This window comes from Acomys russatus, chromosome 2 (assembly GCF_903995435.1).
Source record: "Acomys russatus chromosome 2, mAcoRus1.1, whole genome shotgun sequence".
Taxonomy (NCBI): domain Eukaryota; kingdom Metazoa; phylum Chordata; class Mammalia; order Rodentia; family Muridae; genus Acomys; species Acomys russatus.
The window spans coordinates 60,058,763-60,080,627 of NC_067138.1; the positions used below are offsets into that span (position 1 = coordinate 60,058,763).

General features: G+C 41.4%; 1 protein-coding gene across 1 annotated transcript in view; it reads left to right on the top strand.

Annotated features, from left to right (window-relative positions):
* The window catches only part of Plppr1 (phospholipid phosphatase related 1), a 269,647-nt gene that overhangs the window by 234,386 nt on the left and 13,396 nt on the right, over nt 1-21,865 (top strand). Inside the window, exon 5 of the mRNA XM_051161956.1 lies at nt 21,247-21,497. Within this exon, the coding sequence (XP_051017913.1) occupies nt 21,247-21,497 (251 nt within the window). The remainder of the gene's footprint in view (nt 1-21,246; nt 21,498-21,865) is intronic.

Sequence of the window (21,865 nt, forward strand, 5' to 3'; positions counted from 1 at the left end):
CTGATGAATGCGCTTGATCAAACAAGCCAAGTCACAGCAATACCAGCGTTAAAAGCAAGGGGCTGCTTGGGACTGTCTCGCTAAGGGTAAAGATAAGCCTAAGCCTGGTGCCATGTCAAATATTTTATCCTTCAAACAGGACATGATTTATGAATTGTACAGAGTCAAATATTTTCTCGTTGAAGTAAGGTGCTATTTATTAAATTGTTGTACGGAGTTATTTCAACCCATTTTCCCTGCTCAGCATTTCTCTGAGATTATCCCTGGACATATATTTTAACAGTGATTAGCTGTTGACATATCCTAAGGGGCAAGGGTTATGTAAGAGTTAGGGGACAAATGGGAACATTGATAAAAATGAAATAATCAAATTTCCTGGCAAAGTTTTCCTGTCCTGTAGATCTGTTATTTAGGAAATTTAACAAAATATGAGACCACTAACCCATCAGATTCTTGAAAACAATCCCTTTTCAAACTTTGAACAGAAATGTTTACTTTAGTGTTCATGACAAGGAATAGTGAAGGCATGTTCTGTGCTCTTCCTAAAACTGCCCAGTGCGCCGTGGATAATAATTATAATGTGGTAATACATGCATTAATGCAGGTAGCTACCAAATCATGGGAAAAGAGGAGAAAAGAAAATTTTATCCCACTGAACATTAGGCTACATAGTTCATTACATTATTCCATTCAGTCCATCCTCCATTACACTAAGTGCTTTATTGTTTGAAGTGTAAAGAAGAGTCTAATAGAACACAGAATTGAGATATAATTTATGCAAGATTGTATTGTCCCTTCATCTGACTTGCATCCTATGCATGTAACTAAACATGCTATTCAATGAAAAACATTATCATATTATAATTAACTACAAACATCTTTAAGAGTCACTGTTACTGTTTCTTTGCAGAGAGAAGTCATATCTATCTGTGACTTACCCTACCGGTCCAAAGAACAGAAATTTTAACTGTTTGTCTCTTATGTAGAATTCGGTGGCTTATATAACTACTTATAAAGAGATGCTAAGAGACCCCAAACTCCCAGGATGAACCCTCCACACAGCATGGTGTGGTCCATGAAGTTATCACTTGAGACACAGCATGAAGTGAGGTCAGAGTTTCAAAATCAACGGAAGGTCATCAAGTTTCCCCTGTTGAGCAATGACACACTTTTCCATTTGGATTTTGTATTCAATGGAGATATAATAAAGAAACTATCAATATGACTACTCCTAGACAAGAGAGAGAGAGAGAGAGAGAGAGAGAGAGAGAGAGAGAGAGAGAGAGAGAGAGAGAGAGAAGAGTTGGAGTCAGCAGAAAGAGTCCAAAGCAGAAAGTAGACTGAACATGGCCAGGAGGCTGAACGTAGCCAGGACTACCTTTGAGAGAGGGGAGAATAGAAGGGGATAGAAAATAAAGAAAGCAAGGTGAGAATAGTGGGGTTATAAGGAGGGTGAGTAGCTGCAGGAAATGAAGGGTCAAGTACTAATGACACTCAGGGAGCTTGGAGCCCAGCATTGGAGGGAGCTTCTATGTGCAGCCATGGGTACATGACAATGGAGACCCATATGTCCCTTCTGTCAGAAGTAAGGGAAATGACTCCTTTTGGTGAATGGGAACTAGTTTCACAGAAACTCTCCTATAGTCCAGGGTGAGCTCATTTCTGGATATTTGAATTGCTTTTTAGAGTTTGGGAAATTGGAGTTTCCTTTGGATCTAACAAGTTTATCATTTATCATAAGATTATAGAAATCTGATGCTAAAAACGTAAGGCAGAGATATTCAAATAAATCAACTCAAGTTCAACATCATATTATAGCCAGTTGGTAATGTGTAAAACTTGAATTAGGAACAGCAATAAAAGGCAGATGGTTGTGGTGTCACAAGAGGATTTGCTTCATGTATTCCTTGTTTTCTGACAGGATCTGCCCACTTGCTCAAGTAGAAAATCTGGGAGGCTCTCACCATCTGGGAACGTGTGAGCAATGCAGATCTGGGGAACTCATCCATACCTAATCAGCCAAAACCACTGAGGGTTTAGCCTGATGACCAGTGTTCAAATCTGAAAACCACTGACATAGGCAACTAAAATTCTCTTATCCCCTTGAGAGATTTCTCCACATGTTACCTCACAACTCAACTGTGGTCACCCTCAACTCTTTTATAGGCACTTGACATATTATTATTATTGCCTAAGCCTGTTACTCCTAATAATTTCTGTCCCTTGGAGAGTCAGGACTTTATGGGAACAACAGAGTATAAGCAGTGTGCCTCAGACATAGACTTTGAATAAGTGTAGGGCTTGCAAGGGCTTTTTTAATTTTTTGTTTCTTTGTTGTTGTTGTTGTTGTTTTTGTTTTGTTTTGTTTTTTGATAAATGAAGAGTGAAGATGAATCTTGTTAAATAATAGATTTTCCTAAAACTAGCTTCACAAAGGCTGATTCTCCATCTTCATTTGCCTCCCTTTTTAATGACTCTGGTTACCAGTCCAGCTTGGTCCTAGGACTTCAATGTACACAAAGAAGGTGATTTGGAAGAGAGAGCCTGTGAAGCCCATTCTGACTTTTCATATAGCACTTTCAGAAATAGGAGAGTAGAGAGGTCTATTCACATGGGAAAAGTTCATTTTTGAGAATCTAAATTATTTTGTTTATAAAAAGGAAGAAAGTATATTCATTGAAATAAAAACCTTTTAAATGGAAATATTTCCTTTTACAAAAATTAAAGTAAGATAACACAGTTAATAAATTCTATTAGAAACATTACTGTAAAGAGCTTAGTAGTCTTTTTTCTAAGCCAGTAGTCACCAAAATACATACTCTGCAATTGGCACTAGAAAATAACAACTGTTTTAAATGACTATTCTAATTAAGCCTAAATGGCATGATTTCCCATTGCAGTTTATATAATTGTTTTCAAGGCCATTATAAATAGTATTTCCTAGCAAATACAATCAGCTTTGTGTTACAGAAAAAGCCAATGGATTAGCAAATTATTTCAAGGAAATATACTTCATACTAGAAGGATCAGGAATAGCAGCGTTCTGGAGGAATACATGGATATACCCTTTCTGCAATTATAATTTATAGTGTATGTCAAAAACCTTAGAAACAAATGCCCTTTTAAACCCCATTTATGTCAAATTGTGTAGCCTAAGAAAGTAGAGACATAGATTAAATTTATGAAGAAAATTAAATTTTCATAATATAAATTAAAATACCAAGGCAATAACAATAGGACTGGGGAAATAGCTCAGCAACTAAAAGCACATGCTACTACTGTTGCAGAGGACGCAAGTTTGGTTCCCAGCATGTCAATCAGGTGACTCATGACAGCTTCTAAAGCCACTTCTAGGGGGATCCAACACCTCGAACTTCAGCAAGCATCTGCACTCACATTCACACACCCACACACATACACATAATTAAAAGTAAATATTTTTTTAAAAAATACAATAATGCTATAATCTCCACTATAGCCTCCAAAACTGTATTAAAGCTGGTTAATGAAGGGAAACTATTCATAATAAAAATGTTATGCAAAACATTAAAAATCTTCTCTATTTCTAAATGTAAAGCTGACTCTATGCACGGCAGGAATGCAAGCACCTAGAATTCTGGCACTTAGGAGTGCAGATAAGGATGAGGTAGGAATACTGAGAGTTCAAGTCCAGCCTGGGCTACACAGTAAGATCCTGTCTCAAATAAAATAAAATTCATTGTAGAAGTCTATGTTATGTTCATGTGCCCTTAAAATGAGAACAAGTGACAGTTAATAAAAAAAAAAAAAAGAGAGAGACCACAGATTTGCAAGAGAACAAGAAGGCATAAGGGAGGGCTTGAAGGGTGGAAAAGAAGAGAGAAAGTATACAATTGCATTATAATCTCAAAATAAAAAAGAAAGAATGGATTAAAATGAACTTGACTATTGTCATTTCTGAATGCAGGATAATAAGTGAATTATTTTGTTGTATACTGTTCTGTAATCTCAATTCATTTAATTATGAATATGTGTAATTTTAAAATAAAAATAACTAAAGACTTGAGAGTTTTTAAAAAGACAATTGACATCTCTCTGTCCCCCTCTCCATGCCTTTTCTTTCTCATTCCATCACATTGCAGGAGCAGTAAGCTACAGCCTTAAGCTCTCAGGAATGATGAAACACCGGCCTCCTTTCCAGTAGCAAAAATTTAAGTAAGAAAGCCAGCATATCCTCCCTCCCCCAAAATAAGCAAATAAACATACTTCAGGAACAAGAAGCTATTCTTGTAACGATGCATTTTTAAATGATTACTTTTTGGCTCATCACTGTGAAGTAATAAGTAGGAAGTGAATTGAACAAGTTTTGGGCCTGCCGTATAGGAAGAAGACTAAATAACTCTCTCTTCCTGTGGAGTTACTGGGAAAGCATGGCACGCATGCCAACAATGGGCTCTCTGTTAACACCTAAAATAGCCTGTCATTCAGGAAGCATTTATCACGGGCTTTTCATTGGCGACCATATAGCCGTTCTATTATTACTTCCAGTCAAAATGTAATTAAACACTAAGCAAGTCTTTTGCAATTTCAGTCAAGTCCAAGAATTAAGAACACTGGACAGAACAGAAAATGCTATGGTAAACAGTTAATGAATGTAACATTAATTGTCATAAATTAAGTGTGACCTAAATGAAGCATGAATATTTTAAATGCACTTTCAAAGGTCATCATGTTTTATGGCTGTAAGAATTGATATTCAGTGACAAGCTTAATGACAGCCTTTTGAGAACTAGAAAATTGGTCTCAATTTTGAAAGTCATTCAAATATACTTATTCTAGAAAGAGATTTCATTTAATCATTTTATTTCTACTTATACTATTTATAATTTAAACATAAGGGAGCTAGTCATGTTCACTCAACCTTCAACTAATAATTTATTGAGAACTTCAGCTAGTAATTTATTAAGAAACTAATTTATGCTAGGTTCTGATAGGTTGAGGGAGACATTTTGTCAACAAAAACAGAATAAAATTTGCTCTAGTTGATTCAAATTTGTAAATGCAAGTATTGAACAACATAAGTAACTAGATTTTGTAGAAGATATATGTTACACAGAAAAACTGAAAGGGAAAATGAAATAGGGTGTGTGGAGCAACTGATGTAAATCTCAATAGAGAGAAAAGGCTGTCACTCAAAAGAATTGTCTAGCGTTGAGAGTGATTTGATTAAAAAAAAAAAAAAGACAAAACCATCAATACAGCTACAATACAGGGTGGCCAGGAAACAAGGCTAGCTTTGCATGCTGGTTGGTAAAAGCTAGATTGCAAAGAAGCCTAAAGTTAAGTCTTGGTGTCTGGGCACTCAGCTTTGTTTTTGAACCGCAGAGTCCACACCGTAGAAGAAAAATGTCAAGAGCAACATTGAAAAACAGATGAGGATATTTCTAGAACTCAGAGATAAGAGACTTGAAGAAATCAGGGAGAATCAGGTTGGATGTTAGGAGGTTTTAAGAGAAAATGGAACCTCAGATTCTTGATCCCATGACGCTAAAATGTTTGGAACTCCCTACTAGAGATGTGTGCAGTTTCTAAACCACGAATGCAGTTCAAGACTACAGGGGGAAGACCGATGCCTAAATTGGGAACTATGGTTGGCAGGAAAGGTTGTGCTAGGGTGCTACCTCTGCTTGCCACTCAGGAAGTCACACCGGGAGGAAGAGGGTAGATTTTGGTTGTTCTGCTCTTGCAAGGGATGTATATTCTCCTTTGAATGTCATCCTCAGTGGTCTAGACATTATGAACCCGATCCGACTCTTAACCCAGAATTCTATAGGCTTCCCCAGTTATTGGCAGAAAAGATATAAAGTCATAGGAGACTACTTTTTGAGGACTCCACCCAGCAGCAGTGTTTACAGGTTGGGCTCAAAGAAGACTAATAGAGCAGAGAAGTGCTTTCTCTGGCACTTTGCACATTAGCTTGTGTGAAGTCACAACATTTCAGAGAGCCCAATGGATATAAAGCAATATTTCTCACCCTCAGCATGGTTGACTTGTCAGACCAATGTTATAGTAGCACACCCAGCACAATATGGTTTTACTTCTGTTACTGTTATAAAAGACCTTACTAAAAGCACCTTAGGAAAGCTCACTCCGGGTCCTTGACTTCTAGTATAAGAAAGAAAAGGCAGCAAAGATTGGAAGGTGCTATAACATCACACCCACAGCCAGAAACTGAGAGAAATGAGCACATGCAGGCTTAGTCCCCAGCTAGATTTCTCTCCTTGTCTGCAGTCTGGATCACCAAACCAAGAATGGTACCACCAACTTTCAGGCTGTCTTCCTCTGTTGATGAGGACAATAAAGTCAATCCCCCTCAAAGATGTCAACAGTCCAACCTGATCAAAACAATCCCCCTTTGGGTTTCTCTTTCCAGGTGACTGTGGGTTGTGTCAGGATGACAAGTAAAATTAACTGTCATCGCCAGATATTTCCTTTTGTACAGGAGTAGAGAAGAATCCTCTACTTACCTGTAGGATATTTCACATCATCCTTGGCCTCCCCCTAACTAGATACCTGCCATACCATCCGCTCTTATACTAGTATCCATCAAAAATGCCTTCCAAAGCAGTATCCCCTGGGAGGAAGGATCATGCTTAGGTGCAAACTACTTCTGTATTGTTTAAGAAAACAATTATATTTTAATAACTGTTTTTTAAGTGATGGCTACTTTTGCTATATAAGATATTTTATAACAACATTTGTCAAAGTCACAAAAATACTGTCTGAACATCCAGAGTTGTTCCTTGCAGTCAATAGACAGTCAGTTCAAAGCTTTCTATAAGAATAATACCAAATGTATTCATAGAACTGCTTAAATTATGACCCTAGTGGTTCACACAATGCTTAGGAAATAAATCATGCCGAACCATGAGCATCAGTCCTGTATGTCTTAATCACCACAGGGCTGGTGTGTGTCCAGCCTGTGTAATGTTGATCTGAGAGTGGAAAGGGAAGAGATCATCAGCTACAGGTTTAAAAAACTATAAGCAGAGTTGCAAAGGGTAGATTTGGGGAAACGAGGCAGCCCTCTGAGCCTTTAGGCTTTCACATCCCTGTTTTCAGATTCGTGGTAGAAACATTTTTCTCTCTGCTTCAGTCTGCATCCGGGCATACTTCCTGGATTTATCTGCACCCACATTCTCCACCAACTATCTTTAAGATCATTACCTGCTCTGGCTAACATTTGCAGTGATTTTCCCTTTACCAATCAGCATGTGGATTCACATTGCCTAGCAGAACTAAGAAGCAGATACTTAGAGACAAGCAGGGTGACAAGGGGAGGCAACAACAGGGTGGAAGAGAGGGGTGACAATGGATTTAAAGAGGATGATGACAGCAGAGTGAAAGAATGGGAGACAACAGCAGGGTGAAAGGGAAGGACAAAAGAAGGGTGCTTCCTGTCATCAAGGATGATGGCCTTTGTCCCCTTTTGTCATGTTACTTATCTTCCACAAAAGCATCTCCCTAACCAATGTAGGCTATATCTGGGGAGTCTCAGAGATGGAAATATGTCAGGCCAAACTCAGACAGCAGCTCACTTCTCAAGATGGTTTCCTTGCCACAGCATCCTGTGGGTTTGCGGGGAAATGGTGTGAGTTCTTTCCCCAAAGCTAGGCTTCTTCTCAAATTTCAGCTTGCTCATCCTAGTGACTCAAAAGCCTGATCTCTACACCACAGCTCCCTGCACATCCAGAGTACTACCCTTGCATGGTCTGCAGAGATAGAAAGTCTATCTGACTCCAGCATGATATTCATTGTGTCCAGGCTCATTAATCAAAATCCAAACAAGCTAGGATGAGGCTTTATCCTGGTAGGTGCCCAACTAGAAACAAAGTCAATATCAGAAAATGAAACAAGCTACTCTGAAGAAACAGCTACAGGAAAGGGGCCATTACTAAAGCAGACCACTGAAAAACCTGGTAGACATTCCTGATCAATTAGACAAACAAGAATACTCTGCTGTGCTTGCGGATGGGAGCCTAGCAGAGTTGAAACAGATGCCGAGACTCACAGCCAAACATTAGGCAGAACACAAGGAGCCTGAGGAAAAGTGGGGGAAAGGATAAGAGGACCTGGAGGGGACAAGGACTCTACAAGAAGACCAACAGAGTCAAGTAACCTGGGTTCAGGAGGGCTTATGAAGACTGAAGCAAGGATCATGCATGGGCTGGTCCTAGGCCCTCTACACATATGTAGCCAATGGCATCTTAGTCCTCATATGGGTCCCCTAGTAAGGAGAGCAGGGACTGTCTCTGACATAGACCATCTCCATATCTTTTGATTAGTTTTGGTTCAAAGAATATTTTATCAGATACCAGAATGGCTACTCCAGCTTGCTTCTTGGGTCCATTTGCTTGGAATACAGTTTATGTCTATCTTTATTGCTGAGGTGTGTTTCTTGTATGCAGCGGAATGATGGATTCTGGTTTTGCATCCATTGTGTCAGCCTGGGTCTTTTTACTGGGGAGTTGAGGCCATTGATATTAAGAGACATTAATGACCAGTGGTTGTTAGTTCCTTTTATTTTGATGTTGGTTGTGGTAGAGTGTGTGTGTTTCTGTGTTTTGGATTTGTGGACGAGGAGTTACTTATTTCCTGTGTTTTCCTGGGTGTAGTTAGCGTTCTTGGGTTGGAGTTTTCCTTCTAGTACCCTCTGTAGGGCTGGATTTGTGGTTAGGTACTGATTAAACTTAGTTTTATCATGGAATATCTTGTTTTCTCTATCCATAGTGATTGAAATTTTGCTGGGTATAGTAGTTTGGGTTGGCATCTGTGGCCTCTTAATGTTTATATAACTTCTGTCCAGGCCCTTCTAGCTTTCATTGTCTGGGCTGAGAAGTCAGGTGTCATTCTGATGGGTTTGCATTTATATGTGACTTGACCTTTTTCTCTTGCAGCTTTTAATATTCTTTCTTTGTTCTTTACATTTAATGTTTTGATTATTGAGGTGGGGAGGATTTTCTTTTCTGGTTGAATCTATTTGGAGTTCTGTAGGCTCCTTGTATGTTTATGGGCATTTCTTTCTTTAGGTTAGGAAAGTTTTCTTCTATGATTTTGTTGAAATAGCTTCCTGGGCCTTGGAGCTTAGAGTCTTCTCTGTCTTCTATTCCTGCTATTTTTAGATTTGGTATTTTTATAGTGTCCCAGATATCTTGGGTTGTTTGCGTCAGGAAAATTTTAGTTTTAACATTTTCTTTGATTGATATATGGATAAGTTCAATCTTCCACACTTGAGATTCTCTCTTCCATCTCTTGTATTCAGTTGGCATGGCTTGTGTCCATCATTCCTGTTCTCTTCCCTGTGTTTTCCAACTGTAGGATTGCCTCAGCTGTGCTTTCTTTGTTGCTTCTAATTCCCTCTTTAGGTCTTGATGGCAGTAACATTGAGCAGTCATAAATTAGTAAGAATTTGATGATATCCTTATTCCAATTCTTAGCCCATTTTTAAATTGAGTTATTAGAAGAATTTTATAATTGATTGTATGAAAACTTATTTTAAAGAATATTCATTCTGTTAGCAGGCATAACCTTTGTCAATATTTTACCATTCCAAGTTTATCTTTTTATTCTGCTGCTTGGTCCCTTTTGTATGCAGAAGCTTTTCAATGAAAAAGAAAATATTTTAAAAAGCCCTATGTTTATGGGTCTCTTTATTTGTGTGTAGGTGTGCACTGTGAGAAGATTCTCACTGAATGCAGACAAGGTCACATTCCCTAAGGAATGTGAACAACTTCAATCCTGGGTCTGTCTCTACCCACCCACCTGAGACATACTGCTCTGAGGCAGCTAAGACACAAGGCAAACAGGCTGAGCTGCAACCTGCATGGGCCACAGTCTGCATTAGCTGCCCTCCTGTGAGCAGCTCTGGGCCTGGCTCTATCTCCACCAACCTACCTGAGATATACTGCTCTGACACAGCTAAGACACAAAACAAGCTGAGCAGAGACCTGCGTGGGCCAAGTTCCACATTAGCTGCCATCCTGCTAACAGGTTCTGGCTCTGATCTCACCCAACTCACCTGCAGCTTATTGGCCTGATCCATCCAGGTTACAGAACAAACATCCAAAGCAGAGACCTGCACAGTCCACACCCCACATTAGCTGCCATTCCGTGAGCAGCTTTGAACTCTAATCTCTCTCCACCAGCCAGCAGCTTATCAGCCTAGCCCAACTGGGGCACAGAGAAGATAAAGAGAGCCCTGTCATCTCAAGGCCTGTAGAACACCCAAGCCGCTTTAGGCTCTAGTTCCCCCTCAGCCCACAGCTGTTTACCAGCCTGGCCCATATACAGAGAAGGTAGACAGAGCTGAGTCTGGCACAGACCAAGGCTCACATTTGCTGCCATCTCAACAGGTCTGTGGGGCAAAAAAAAAAAGGTACAAGCTTGAGTCTCTCACAGCTCCCACCACCAGCTGCTTACTGCCCTAGCCCATATGGAGCACAGAGAAGATAGACAGAGCCCTGCTATCTTGAAAACCACTGTAGGGCATCTGAGCAACTTTGGGCTTGGAAATCTGTCATCCCACTCCTCTCCTGCCTAGCTCAACTGGGATACAGTCAGGGAATCCAGCTGAGCTGAGCTGGGTGCAGGCTCTAAAACACCCACTGTCCAACATCCTGAGGAGGCTTCTGGGGAGCCCTAGCAAACAACCTTTGGCTTGGAGCTCTCTCTATTTGCTGCCAACATGCTGGCCAATGTGGGACATAGACAGTGACCTCATTGGAGCAATCTCTAAGCCTGCTAACATCAGAGACCACCAGATGCCCACAGGACAGTGCAAGAAGAAAAGTAACAAAGTGCAGAGCCATATAACAACACCAGAAACCAGTTATTTTACCACAGCAAGTCCTTTAAATCTGAGGTGATGAAAATGATAGAAGCTTTGAAAGAGGAAAATAAATTATTCAAAGAAACACAGGAAAATACACTCAAGCAGAGGAAGGAATTAAATAAATCCTATAAAGAATGATAGGAAAATACATCCAAAGAGATGAAGGAATCCAATAAATCTTATAAAGAATTACAGGATAATTCAATCAAATGGGAGAATGGCCAAAGAGGTATGTCAATCAGGTATGTGTATGTGGCTTACAGTGTACTCTCATTTGGCCACAAAGAAGACAAAATATTGTCTTTTTAAGAAAATGGATAGATCTAGAGGTCATTATATTAAGTGAAACAAACTAGCCCCCCCTCCCCTCACTAAAGAATGTTGACCAGGAAATAGAATAATATTTATTTGGGACTTGGAAGAAGTGTGAGAGGTGGAAAAGGCTCATTCCATTTGTACAGTGCATGCTGTGTGCTTATATGGAAACATCACACTGAACCCCACTGTTGTGCACAATATAATTTAAAATTTTTACATTAACATTTCAGGAAAATGTCTGAAGTTCAGAATAACTTATTTAAATAAAATCAACTCTTAGGATTAAAACTGAGCCACAAGACAAACCTGCCCAGTATTCAGTGTTTGTCCACCATTGGCAGAGGAAAGGGTTCTCTACAGCTCTGAAATCAGCTACCCACGCCAGTCTCTTCTGGTCTAATGGAGGCCTCCTTGTCAAGTGCAATGTTTAGTGTAGGTGGGTTGAGCGGCAGCTGTCTCCTGTGTTATACAAGGAACAACAGTCAGAGAAAGAGACGTGTTGTCTGTGAACCAAAATTCGGGGAGACAAAATGAAAAGGTCTGCATTCAACAGGGGCCCCACAAGCTTTCTGGCATGCTCCAGATGAATGAAGATTTGAGGGGTCCTTGTTAGCTTGTGTGCAGCAGGAAACATTTCTCTAGGATTGCAGTGAATTTTCATTTCCGTGTGTGTGTATGTGTGTATGTGTGTGTGTGTGCACACGCGCGCGTGCGTGTGCGTGCGCGTGTACTGAAGAATGATTTTAGCTCAATGCCTATAACAAATATATTTTAAACAAATGAAAAATTAAGCTTAGGAAATTATGATTCAGAGTTGGGAGTCTTGGACTGGGCAGGTGATAAAGTGTTCGTGGTGCAAGCAAGACAAGCCCAGTTCAGATCCCTTTCACATAAGTGAAAAAGTGCATGCAGTGTCATGTGCCTGGCATCCCAGGCACAGAAGCCTAACTGTGACTAAAAATATTGACCTCTGACCTTGTTGGGAGAGAGGACAGGATGGGAGGGTATGAGAGGAAAAGAAATAAGAGAGGGAGGGGAAGAAAAGGGAGAATTTGCAATTTGATAAGGCATGCTAAGGAGGAAGCAGGTTGCTGTCATTTCCTGGCAAAGGCTGCTAAATTGAGAAAACACTGACTGGCCGATGGTGCTGACCTGAGGGACGATGGGACCCAGAATTAAGGGTTAGTGGCTGAGGCAAAATGCAGTTTCAGGCACTGAATATAGAAGTTTCTTGAGGGGCTTCTCTTGCCACTGTGGCAAAGATGGCCGATGTGAACCTCTGTTGTGCAGCCTGTGTGGAGAATAACCATCCATTGTCTCTGCACCAGAACAGAGGCTAGAAACTGGTGTGAAGATAAAAGAGTTCCTGCTTTATAAGCATCACGGAATAAGAGCGACCTCGAAAGCATTCACAATGCTTGGCATTGTGGTTTAGTTTAGGCTGGAGCAATATAGGGGTCTGAGCCCAAGGCCCTGACCACAATAGACAAGTGCTCTACCACCAAGGCACTCTCCGGTCACTGGGTTATCCTCTAAAACAAGAAAATACTCAAGCATTCTTAATATCGCAATGTTTTTTAAGTGTTTTATTTGGGGGGACATATGAATGTGTGGCATGAAAGTCATAGAACAACCAGGCATTGGTTTTCTCACTTTCCACCTTGTTTGAGACAATTTGTCGTTTGCTGGTACCTGTGGCAGGTAAGCTTGCCTGCGGCTTCTCCCACCTCTGGGCCCACCTTGCTAGGGCACCAGTGGGAAAACAGACAGACAGCACTACACCTGGCTTGATGTGGATCCTGTGGATGGGAACTCAGTTCTTTCCTCACACTTCTACGGCAAATGCGTTACCTACTGAGCCCTGGTCCTTTAATTGCCCGCTCCATGCATTATCTTGGTGCGTGGTGACGAAGGGACAATCTTCTTTCAATTGTGTTATAATGAATTGAGAAGGAGCCCATGCTGAAACATGTGTGAGACAAATATAGGCGGCAACAGCTGCTTTCCAAAAGTCAAACAGGACCATGCATGATAGAAACATCTGTCTCTTAACCCCCTTTAAGGAATAAACAAGTCCTTAGCTTTAATTCCATTGTACATGTATGGGAATGCTGCCTGCACATATGTCTGTGCACCATGTGTGTGCCCACTGAAGCCAGGAGATTATGTCAGATCTCCTGGAATTTGGGCTACAGGTGGAACCAAGCCTGGATCCTCTGCAAGAGGAGCCACCTCTCCAGCCTTCCCTCCCCCCATGTCAACAGAGAAGCAGAGAACAATGTCACCAACTTAACTCCAGACAGCCTCACCTCTTTTTCACTATCCTTCGTTGAGAAGCTCTGTGACATTTTCTCTGTTAGAAAATGTGTCAGATCAGTGCTTTCTTGTGCCTGTGTGCTAATGTCTGAAGGGACAGCACAACAGGAAATGAGGGCATTTTCCTCTAAAATGCACACATAAGTAAAACTGCGCCCATTTTCCAGGTTCATCGTAACTCCTAGACTCCATGTGCATCAAAGAATTATCTAATAAGTAGTGTTTCCTTTGGTGGACCATCATACTCCAATTTAAGAATTTTTCTACCCATCTTAATTGCACCAAAACTAAAGACCATCCTGACAGGACATGACTGTATGAGAGGCACAGTGCTTGTCCAGCATGTACAAGACCCTGGAACTTATCTTTTACACTGAAAAAAAAAATCTGATTCCCACTAAGACACTAAGGTCTAATTTCCAGGTATTCTCTTCATTTTCTAGGAGTCCAACACTAAGCTGGATTTGTGGTCCGTATAAGGAGCACATACGAGTACTTAACCAATGCCTCAAGTGCTTTGATGTCAGCACATTATCAGAGATGAGAGGCACCAACATAGTTAGAAACTACGGGCAATCTCTATGCATATTCAAATGCTTCACCTGTTAGTCATTTTCCCTTAGTGTTATCACTCACTTAGTTCTACAGCTATCTATTGAATGTGTAATAGATCGACTATGGTAGTATTTTCTGTGTGTCCCCCCGCCCCACCTTTTAATGCAAGAATAAAGTTTATGTGTTGAGCTGTTAACGGCATTTGCTGCTCTTGTAAAAAAAGAGCCTGGTTTGGTTCCCAGCACTCACATGGTAGCTCACAACAATTCATAACTCCAGTTCCAGGGAATCTAGTGCCCTCTTCTGGCTTCTTCCACAGGCACCATGTTTCACATAGTATACATACATACATGCAGGCAAACAGGCACACATTTAAAGTAAAAAACAAATAAACAAATAAATAAATAAATAAGAAAAAACATATATATGCTGTATTATTGGAGTGGGAGATCTGGGCACTATTGGAATAAATGTACAGATGTAAAATTCCTACTGTAGCAAGAACTTTGAAGATAGCCCTAATGATATTAGCACAGACTAAAACAGAAGTAGTTTCCCAAGACTTCACGTGATATATGATGGCTCACTTTTGCCCACTCATTCCTAGCTGGAATAAAGCCTATACATACACTGAGGGTTGCACAACAGATAGAAGTGGGATTTGCCCGTGGTCCTTCTGAGACACAACTTGAGGGCATATTATTGCCCACATCTCCAAGTCCAAACCCTAGGTGGAAGGCTTTCTGTGAGATCCCCTCAGCCGCAGCAGACTGCAGCGCTTTCTTGCCTCACTGCCAGGTTCTCTGTATTCTACAGATGTTCACAGCTCTGCTCCTCTGACGCAAGTTGCCATTGCTACCCTAAGTCCTAGCCACTCCCTGCCTGGTTGATATCAGAGTGCCCCCTAAATACATTTTGAGAGGGCAGGAGATAGTCAGTAGGTGAACCAAAAATAATTTCGTCTGATGGGTGAAAGAAGACACATATTCTGAGCAGTCTAAACAGTTGCCCAGATCTGAGTCAAGGTAGTAAGGCAAAGAGGAAGTTTATCCAGCTTTCCTACTGCTCTCTCACTCTTGAGGAGAATTTGAGTTTTGTATATGGTAAACTTCATATTCGTGTGTAAGTAAAATTCTCTCTCTCTCTCTCTCTCTCACACACACACACACACAGAGAGAGAGAGAGAGAGAGAGAGAGAGAGAGAGAGAGAGATGAGAGAGAAGGGGTGGAAACAGAGAATGAGGGAGAGGAAAAGGAGGAAAGGAAAACTGGGATGTTTAACCCATTCCCCGTTTAGGTTATTTGTCGTGAAAACCCCTTACAGAGACTCTCTCGAGGCTCCTTCATCAGTCGTGGCTCTTGGTGCTGGTATGAATTTCCTTGTGATTCCAGACATCATGTATATTTTAGTGAATAACTAAAAGATGATCCATCAGAGGCTGGCATTTGCCTCAATTTTAACTGGAAAGGACAACATTTATAATTTAGTGCAGAACCATTTGGTCCTCGATTTGGAGGCTGCTACTAAGGTCCCAGGCTCCTTTGGGTGGAAAGAAATACAGCCCCTCTGTCCCTCACCGTGCTAGGCCCTGCTGACCAGCAAGCACTCTGCCACTGGGGTCTGGGCTTCCTGGTGAACTGCTGTGTGAGTGGAAACAGAGTGCTTTCAGCACTCGGGAGTCTGGCCACCTATTTTACCTAGTTCTGTGGGCATTCTGGCATGACCCCTGTTGTCTTTTGCAAGCAAGCTTCAAAGATCATCATTACGCATGTTTTCAGGTCATGTCACTGTTTCTTGTACATTCTTATAGTAAAGGGGGTTGATCCAATAGAGAGAACTAGGGTCAGTGTTTCACTGCCTGTGCTAACATACTACTGACCAAAGATGCTAACTTATCCAACGATGTGTGCCTGAAATTACACGGAATCCAGGTAAACACATAAGAATAAAATAAGAGGGCTTTTAATAGCTTCACTTTGGTCCTCTTTTAGCCCAGCATTTGTCAGTTAGGTTCTTTCATGCCACAGACAAGAGCCTGTGCTCTGGCTCCTCTAGGTAACACATGCCGCCACAACAGGGACTATGGACACCCACAGGTGCCAGCCCCTTTATCTCCTCTCAAGCCCCTCCACCCACATGACCTCCAGATGCTCCTTTACCCATGGCTCATGTGGGCACCTTATTGTTCTGATACCAACCTGCAAGTGAGACTTCTCCGAGAACTCTCCGGAGTCCCAGAGCTGTGTCCTGAGAGGCCCGTGAGACACTCCCATCTGAATTTCTAAACCGCCAACCTTGAGATTTCCGCTGCCCAGCTGCTGAGGACATGTACATAAAGAAGAAGTATCAGATCATCCATCTCACTCCTGCATGGAGACACAGCATCGCTTGTCTCCTTGTGTGACCATCTGCACCCACCTTTGCTTTTTGGCTGCTTTAGAAACTCAGACAGCTCCTTCTCCATGTCCAAATCCTATCGGCATTTGAAATGAACAGGGCAACAGTCAACGCCTCGAACATTCGAGTCTTATAAATCTAAACTGTCATGTTTAGATTTTCTGTCTGTTGTAAATTCACCCTTTAAAAAACCCTCAGGCTCCTGAAGCAAGAAACACTATTGATGGAGTCCTGCCATAAGACAAATAGAACCAGCTATCAGAGTCTTAGAGAATCAAGGGGGAGAATTGTGAGATCAAAGCTTGACCAAAAGAAAAAAAATTGAAATCTGGCATCAGTAAACTAATTGAAAAATAAAAAGAGATTCAACAGTGGGACCTGTCTGCATTGGATGATAAAACTGGTCCTAGAAGACTTCTGTTATTAAGTAGAAATCATAGTGCAGGGCTTGACTACCTCCCTACAGGTTGTTGGTGATAGAGGTCCCTGAGCTCCTCAAATCAATATAGTCTATTGACACTGTTGTTGGTCACCCATACAACTACATAGTAAGACTGTTGCTGAAGATATCACACACTGTGGTCATAGGACATCAGGCTGAGATTGAACTGGAAACTTCCTCTCTGTTGGCCTCTCCCCACAGTACCAAAAGGTACCATGCAGACTGCTGGGGGAATTATTGTCAACAGCCTTACTCAACTGTAGACACATCATGAGACACTTCCAATTGGCTAGACAAGATGTTCCTTCTGGTTCAGTGGCAAGTCTGTTACAGGGGTAACCAACCACTTTTTGATGGCATTTGAGGCCTGCTACACAAGACACCATCAGCATAATACTGTAAATACCAAGAGCACATGGCCGAGAAGGTCATAGGCTACCAAGGGAAAACTACTGCTTTTAGTTTTTGCTAAATGAGCATGATGTGTCAGCCAGATTGTCTTCTAAGCAACTGTGTTTATTCTTCATATTAGTGATGGTGTCATCTTGGTCAGAGAAGCTTTTGGGGGAAGAGGGAGGGACGCCACAGGGGGACAGGAGAGGGGAATGGGGGGAGAAAGGGAGGGAAAGAAGGAAGGAAAGAGGGAGGGATGGAGAAAGGGAACCCCTAGAGAAAGGGCAAGAGAGAAGTACAAGAGTCAGAGACAAAGTAAGAGAGTGAGAAATCATTTTTTTAAGTAGCCAGTGGTAGCTACAGAGATGATTAAGTAATCATCTTTCTTAATCTTAGTTGAAAAAGGAAAAGACATTTTCTCCAGAGGTATAATTACAAGTAGGTGTCCAAACTCCTGCAAAGAAACCTCCTAAACACTGTAAGGAGCCTTAATGATAAAGTCAAGGGAACACACACACACACACACACACACACACACAGCCATAAGAGTAGAAGAGAGATTAGTAGGTAAGAGGAGCGGAGTAAGTGGGAAGAGCAGGGCATCAAGGGAAGGTAACGAAGGGTGAATATGATCAAAATACACTATCTACATAATGAAACGGTCATACTGAGCCTATTATTACACATAATGGGTGTGTGCTAATAGAAAAGCTTAAAAAATGTGTCTAACTTTTCAAAACTATGATCTCACTTAAATAATTTTAGGCATCAAGCTACCCTGCATACACGTTTTTAAAACACCTTCTCAATATCATACCTTTCATTAGAAGAGACCATTCAGTGTATTTTCACCAAGCTCTAAAAATAAAACAGCTATTTTCAGCTTCTGGGAATTGTAAAAATAATCTCAAGGAATAACAAAGGAATAGCTAGAGTCTTTTACAAAAACACAGTGTGGTCCAACTTTGCCTATGAGTCACCACTGTAGGTTCTACAGCCCTTTGTTGGCATGGCAAGGGCCAAAGGAGGGTGGGATCCCTGGTGTGGGCAATGAATGCCCTTCGCATCTGGATCAAACACATCAAAATGAAATGTGAGGAGAGTTGATGCTGTTAAGCCAGCAGGAAAAGCTGACTTAGGCAGAGAAAAGATGGGGAGAAGCAGGACAAAGCATGGTAGCGGGCAGTGTGTGCAGAGCCCACCGTCCAGAATCACTGCGAGCATGGCACCAGCTCTTCACACGCTCATCCTGTTAAGCCTAGGAACCCTCCTTCTTCAAAAACCTACCGCTGCCCTCACTGAAGGCACGCCTGGTAAATAAAATGCCAGAGAAAAATGCTGTCTCTTTTCTATTTCCAAATCATAAATAACCCTTGTTTCCTGGAAAAGATTGTCCAGACAGACTTATTACCCCCTTGAACAAGCCACAGACCTGGTCTTTAAGAACCATACTTGAAGATGTAAAAAAAAAAAAAAATTCCAACCACTCAGATTTCTAGAGCCTGGGGGTGAATGCTGCCAGGCATGATCAATGGATGCCTGCTCTCCCAGGTCAGAGCCCCTAAGTGTGAATCAGCTGCAGCTATTAAAAAATGCCAGTTCTCGTTGTGATAAAGCATGTTCTCACAAAGCCACAGAAAGGAAAATTATAGTAATCAATACAGATCAAAATGAAACCGGAAAGAGTCATAGAAAGACTAAGTACTTTAGAATCTCACTCACGTTTGGAATCCAAAAACCGTTGATCTCAGCAAGGCTGAATGGCAACAGAGGAAGGGATGGAGAGAGATTGTTTAATGGGTATGAAAAATAAAGCTGGTTATGGTGATGGGGTAAGTGCCAACCTTTTAAAGATTTGTTTAATTTACGTCATTGTGTTTTGCCTGTGTGTGTGTTAGTGCATTACATACATGGAGGCATCAGATTCCCCGGAGCTGGAGTTGAGCCCCCATGTGGGTACTGTGAACTGAACCCAGATCCTCTCCAAGACCAGCAAGTGATCCTAGCCACTGCACCTCCTCTCCACCCAGTAACTAGCAATATTGGCAATTAGCTATAGCTTTTTAAATACTAGGGAAAGAGAATTTTATTAATTTGACCACAAATGACAAATGTTTGAGGAAATACATATAAATGATGCTTTAATGAGTTAAGTCACGGTGCAGATGATTTAAATGTTCTACGCCATAAATGTGTGTCAAAATATCACATGGTGCCCCACAAGTATGCATAATTTGCTGCTTTTATGTGTCAGTTAAAATTTGTTTATAACAACAACAACAAAAAGAATTCTGCTTATCTGTGGTCAAGCTTATTGAGACTAAAGCTCTGGAATTTGCCAGAGATCAGATTAAAAATCTAGAGATAGATTGCCCAGGCTTCCCAACTAAACAATAGTCAGAATAAACACACACACATGTACATACATACATGCACATACACATAAACACACACATTCTTGCACACACATACTCACATGCATATATACACACATGCACATACACTCATGCACACACAAAACACACACATGTGAATGTATCCCAAAAGACGACTCTGGAAAGAGTGAACTTGTTCCTTTTGTGAAAGGGGGACCTGAAGGTGTGTTTGCATTAGTGATCTAAAAATCAGGGAGTTGTCCTGGTTTGTCCCAGTGGATCAAAGCAATAACAAGAAATGTTTTTATGAGACCGATGAGAAGGTCAGAGTCAATAGAACAGTGGGATAAGGTGAGTGATGGAAAGGTGGCTACTCCTCAGTGCTGGAAAGGAAAGAAGTAAGTTTGAGAAACGCAGCCCAGACAATACTTTGAGCTTCCCTTGGTTAAAAACAAAAACAAAACAAAAAACCCTGCTTTGGGCTTCCAGCTTCCATAAATTGGTGAAGATATAGGTTTGTATTGTTTTAAGCTGTGGTGGTTACAACAGTTTGTTGTAGCAGCAGTAAGAAACAGGTACCACTAACAACGGTTACCTTTAAACTCTCTCCTATTTTCTCATTTACTGTTTTCCACATCACATGAAACAATGCCTTCTTATTTTTGTAATAATCTTTTTGTCTGTTTGTATCTCTTTTGGGGGGAACTTTGTAAAAAAAAATCCTTATTCATTGTCATGTACTGTGGTGATACAGGTAGCTGCTTATTTGCATCCTTAAAAAACCAGGATGAATACATCTCATTTTATGTCTTTGGCTGTGAATCTCTCCTTTAATGGCTGAGCCATCTCTCTCTCCAGCCCTCATGAATACATGTTCCCTAGGAAGAGGATTCCTTAAGATACCACGAGGCTGGAGACGCAGCTCAGTTTGTAAAGTGCTTGTCTATCATAAACAAAGGCCCAACACTGCATAAACCAGCCAGGGTGGCATCCTCCCGGAATGCCAGCACTTGGGAGGTGGCAGCAGAAAGGCCAGGTGTTGCAAGATCATCCTGGGCTACATAGGGGGTTTGAGACTGCCGTGGAATTTCTGAGACCCTGTCTCAAAGGCAAAACAAGCCCTAGACAGTGAGCTGGGTATTCTGCGCATGTCTCATGCCAGCCTCCGAAACTACCCACCTTTAGTGCTCACCCAAGGGACCTGAGCTTTAAAGAAGTTACACTGATCATTCTGTGAGCTGGAAGCCCAGCTCCATGGGACTCCAGAATTCCAGCTCCTTCCGTGGGAATATGCTGCTGCTAAAGTTCTCACACAAAGCAATAAAATGCTAGCAGTAGAGGCCTGGCAAGATTTGAAAGCTGGTCGTTGAGGAGGCAGGCTTCACTCACTGGAAGAATAAAGATGAGGGAACAATTTGACTCTTAAAATCTTTTTAAGGTGTCATCCATGAATTCTCCCAATGGCTTCTTCTCTAGAGCAAACAAACAAAAACAAAAACAAAACAAAACAAACAAACAAAAAAACCAAACAATTGACAGTGCATGCCACCACTCTGATTTCTTTCAAATCTCCTTGTAGGGGTATTTGCCTTTGGACTTTTTGCTACTGACATTTTTGTAAACGCCGGGCAAGTGGTCACTGGTCACCTAACACCATACTTCCTGACAGTGTGCCAGCCAAACTATACCAGTACAGACTGCCGGGCACACCACCAGTTCATCAACAATGGCAACATCTGCACTGGGGACCTGGAAGTGATTGACAAGGCTCGGAGGTCCTTCCCCTCCAAACATGCTGCCCTGAGCATTTACTCCGCCTTATACGCCACGGTGAGTGTGTATGTTTTACTGTCTCCCCAAGTCAAGATTTTGCTGGAATGTGTCTCTCAGTCACATAAAGCATGTCATATTATCAAATCACACTATTGATAAAATAACTCCCATGCTGACCCATTCCTAATCCTAACCTTCCAGAGGACTTATTTGGAAAAGAAATTTGATAATACCCTATTTTTACCCTCCCAGTTTACTGGTGGGGGAACTGAGGCCTCAAGATTACCTAAGAACACACCATCAGCTGTGGCCACGCTCCTGGCACTTTGTCTGGGATTCTCTCACCACTCTGCCACTGTTCTGGTTGGTTCTAAAACAGTATGCCCTCCTACCTCTAAGTTTTCAAGTATGACCTTGGGTAGTGG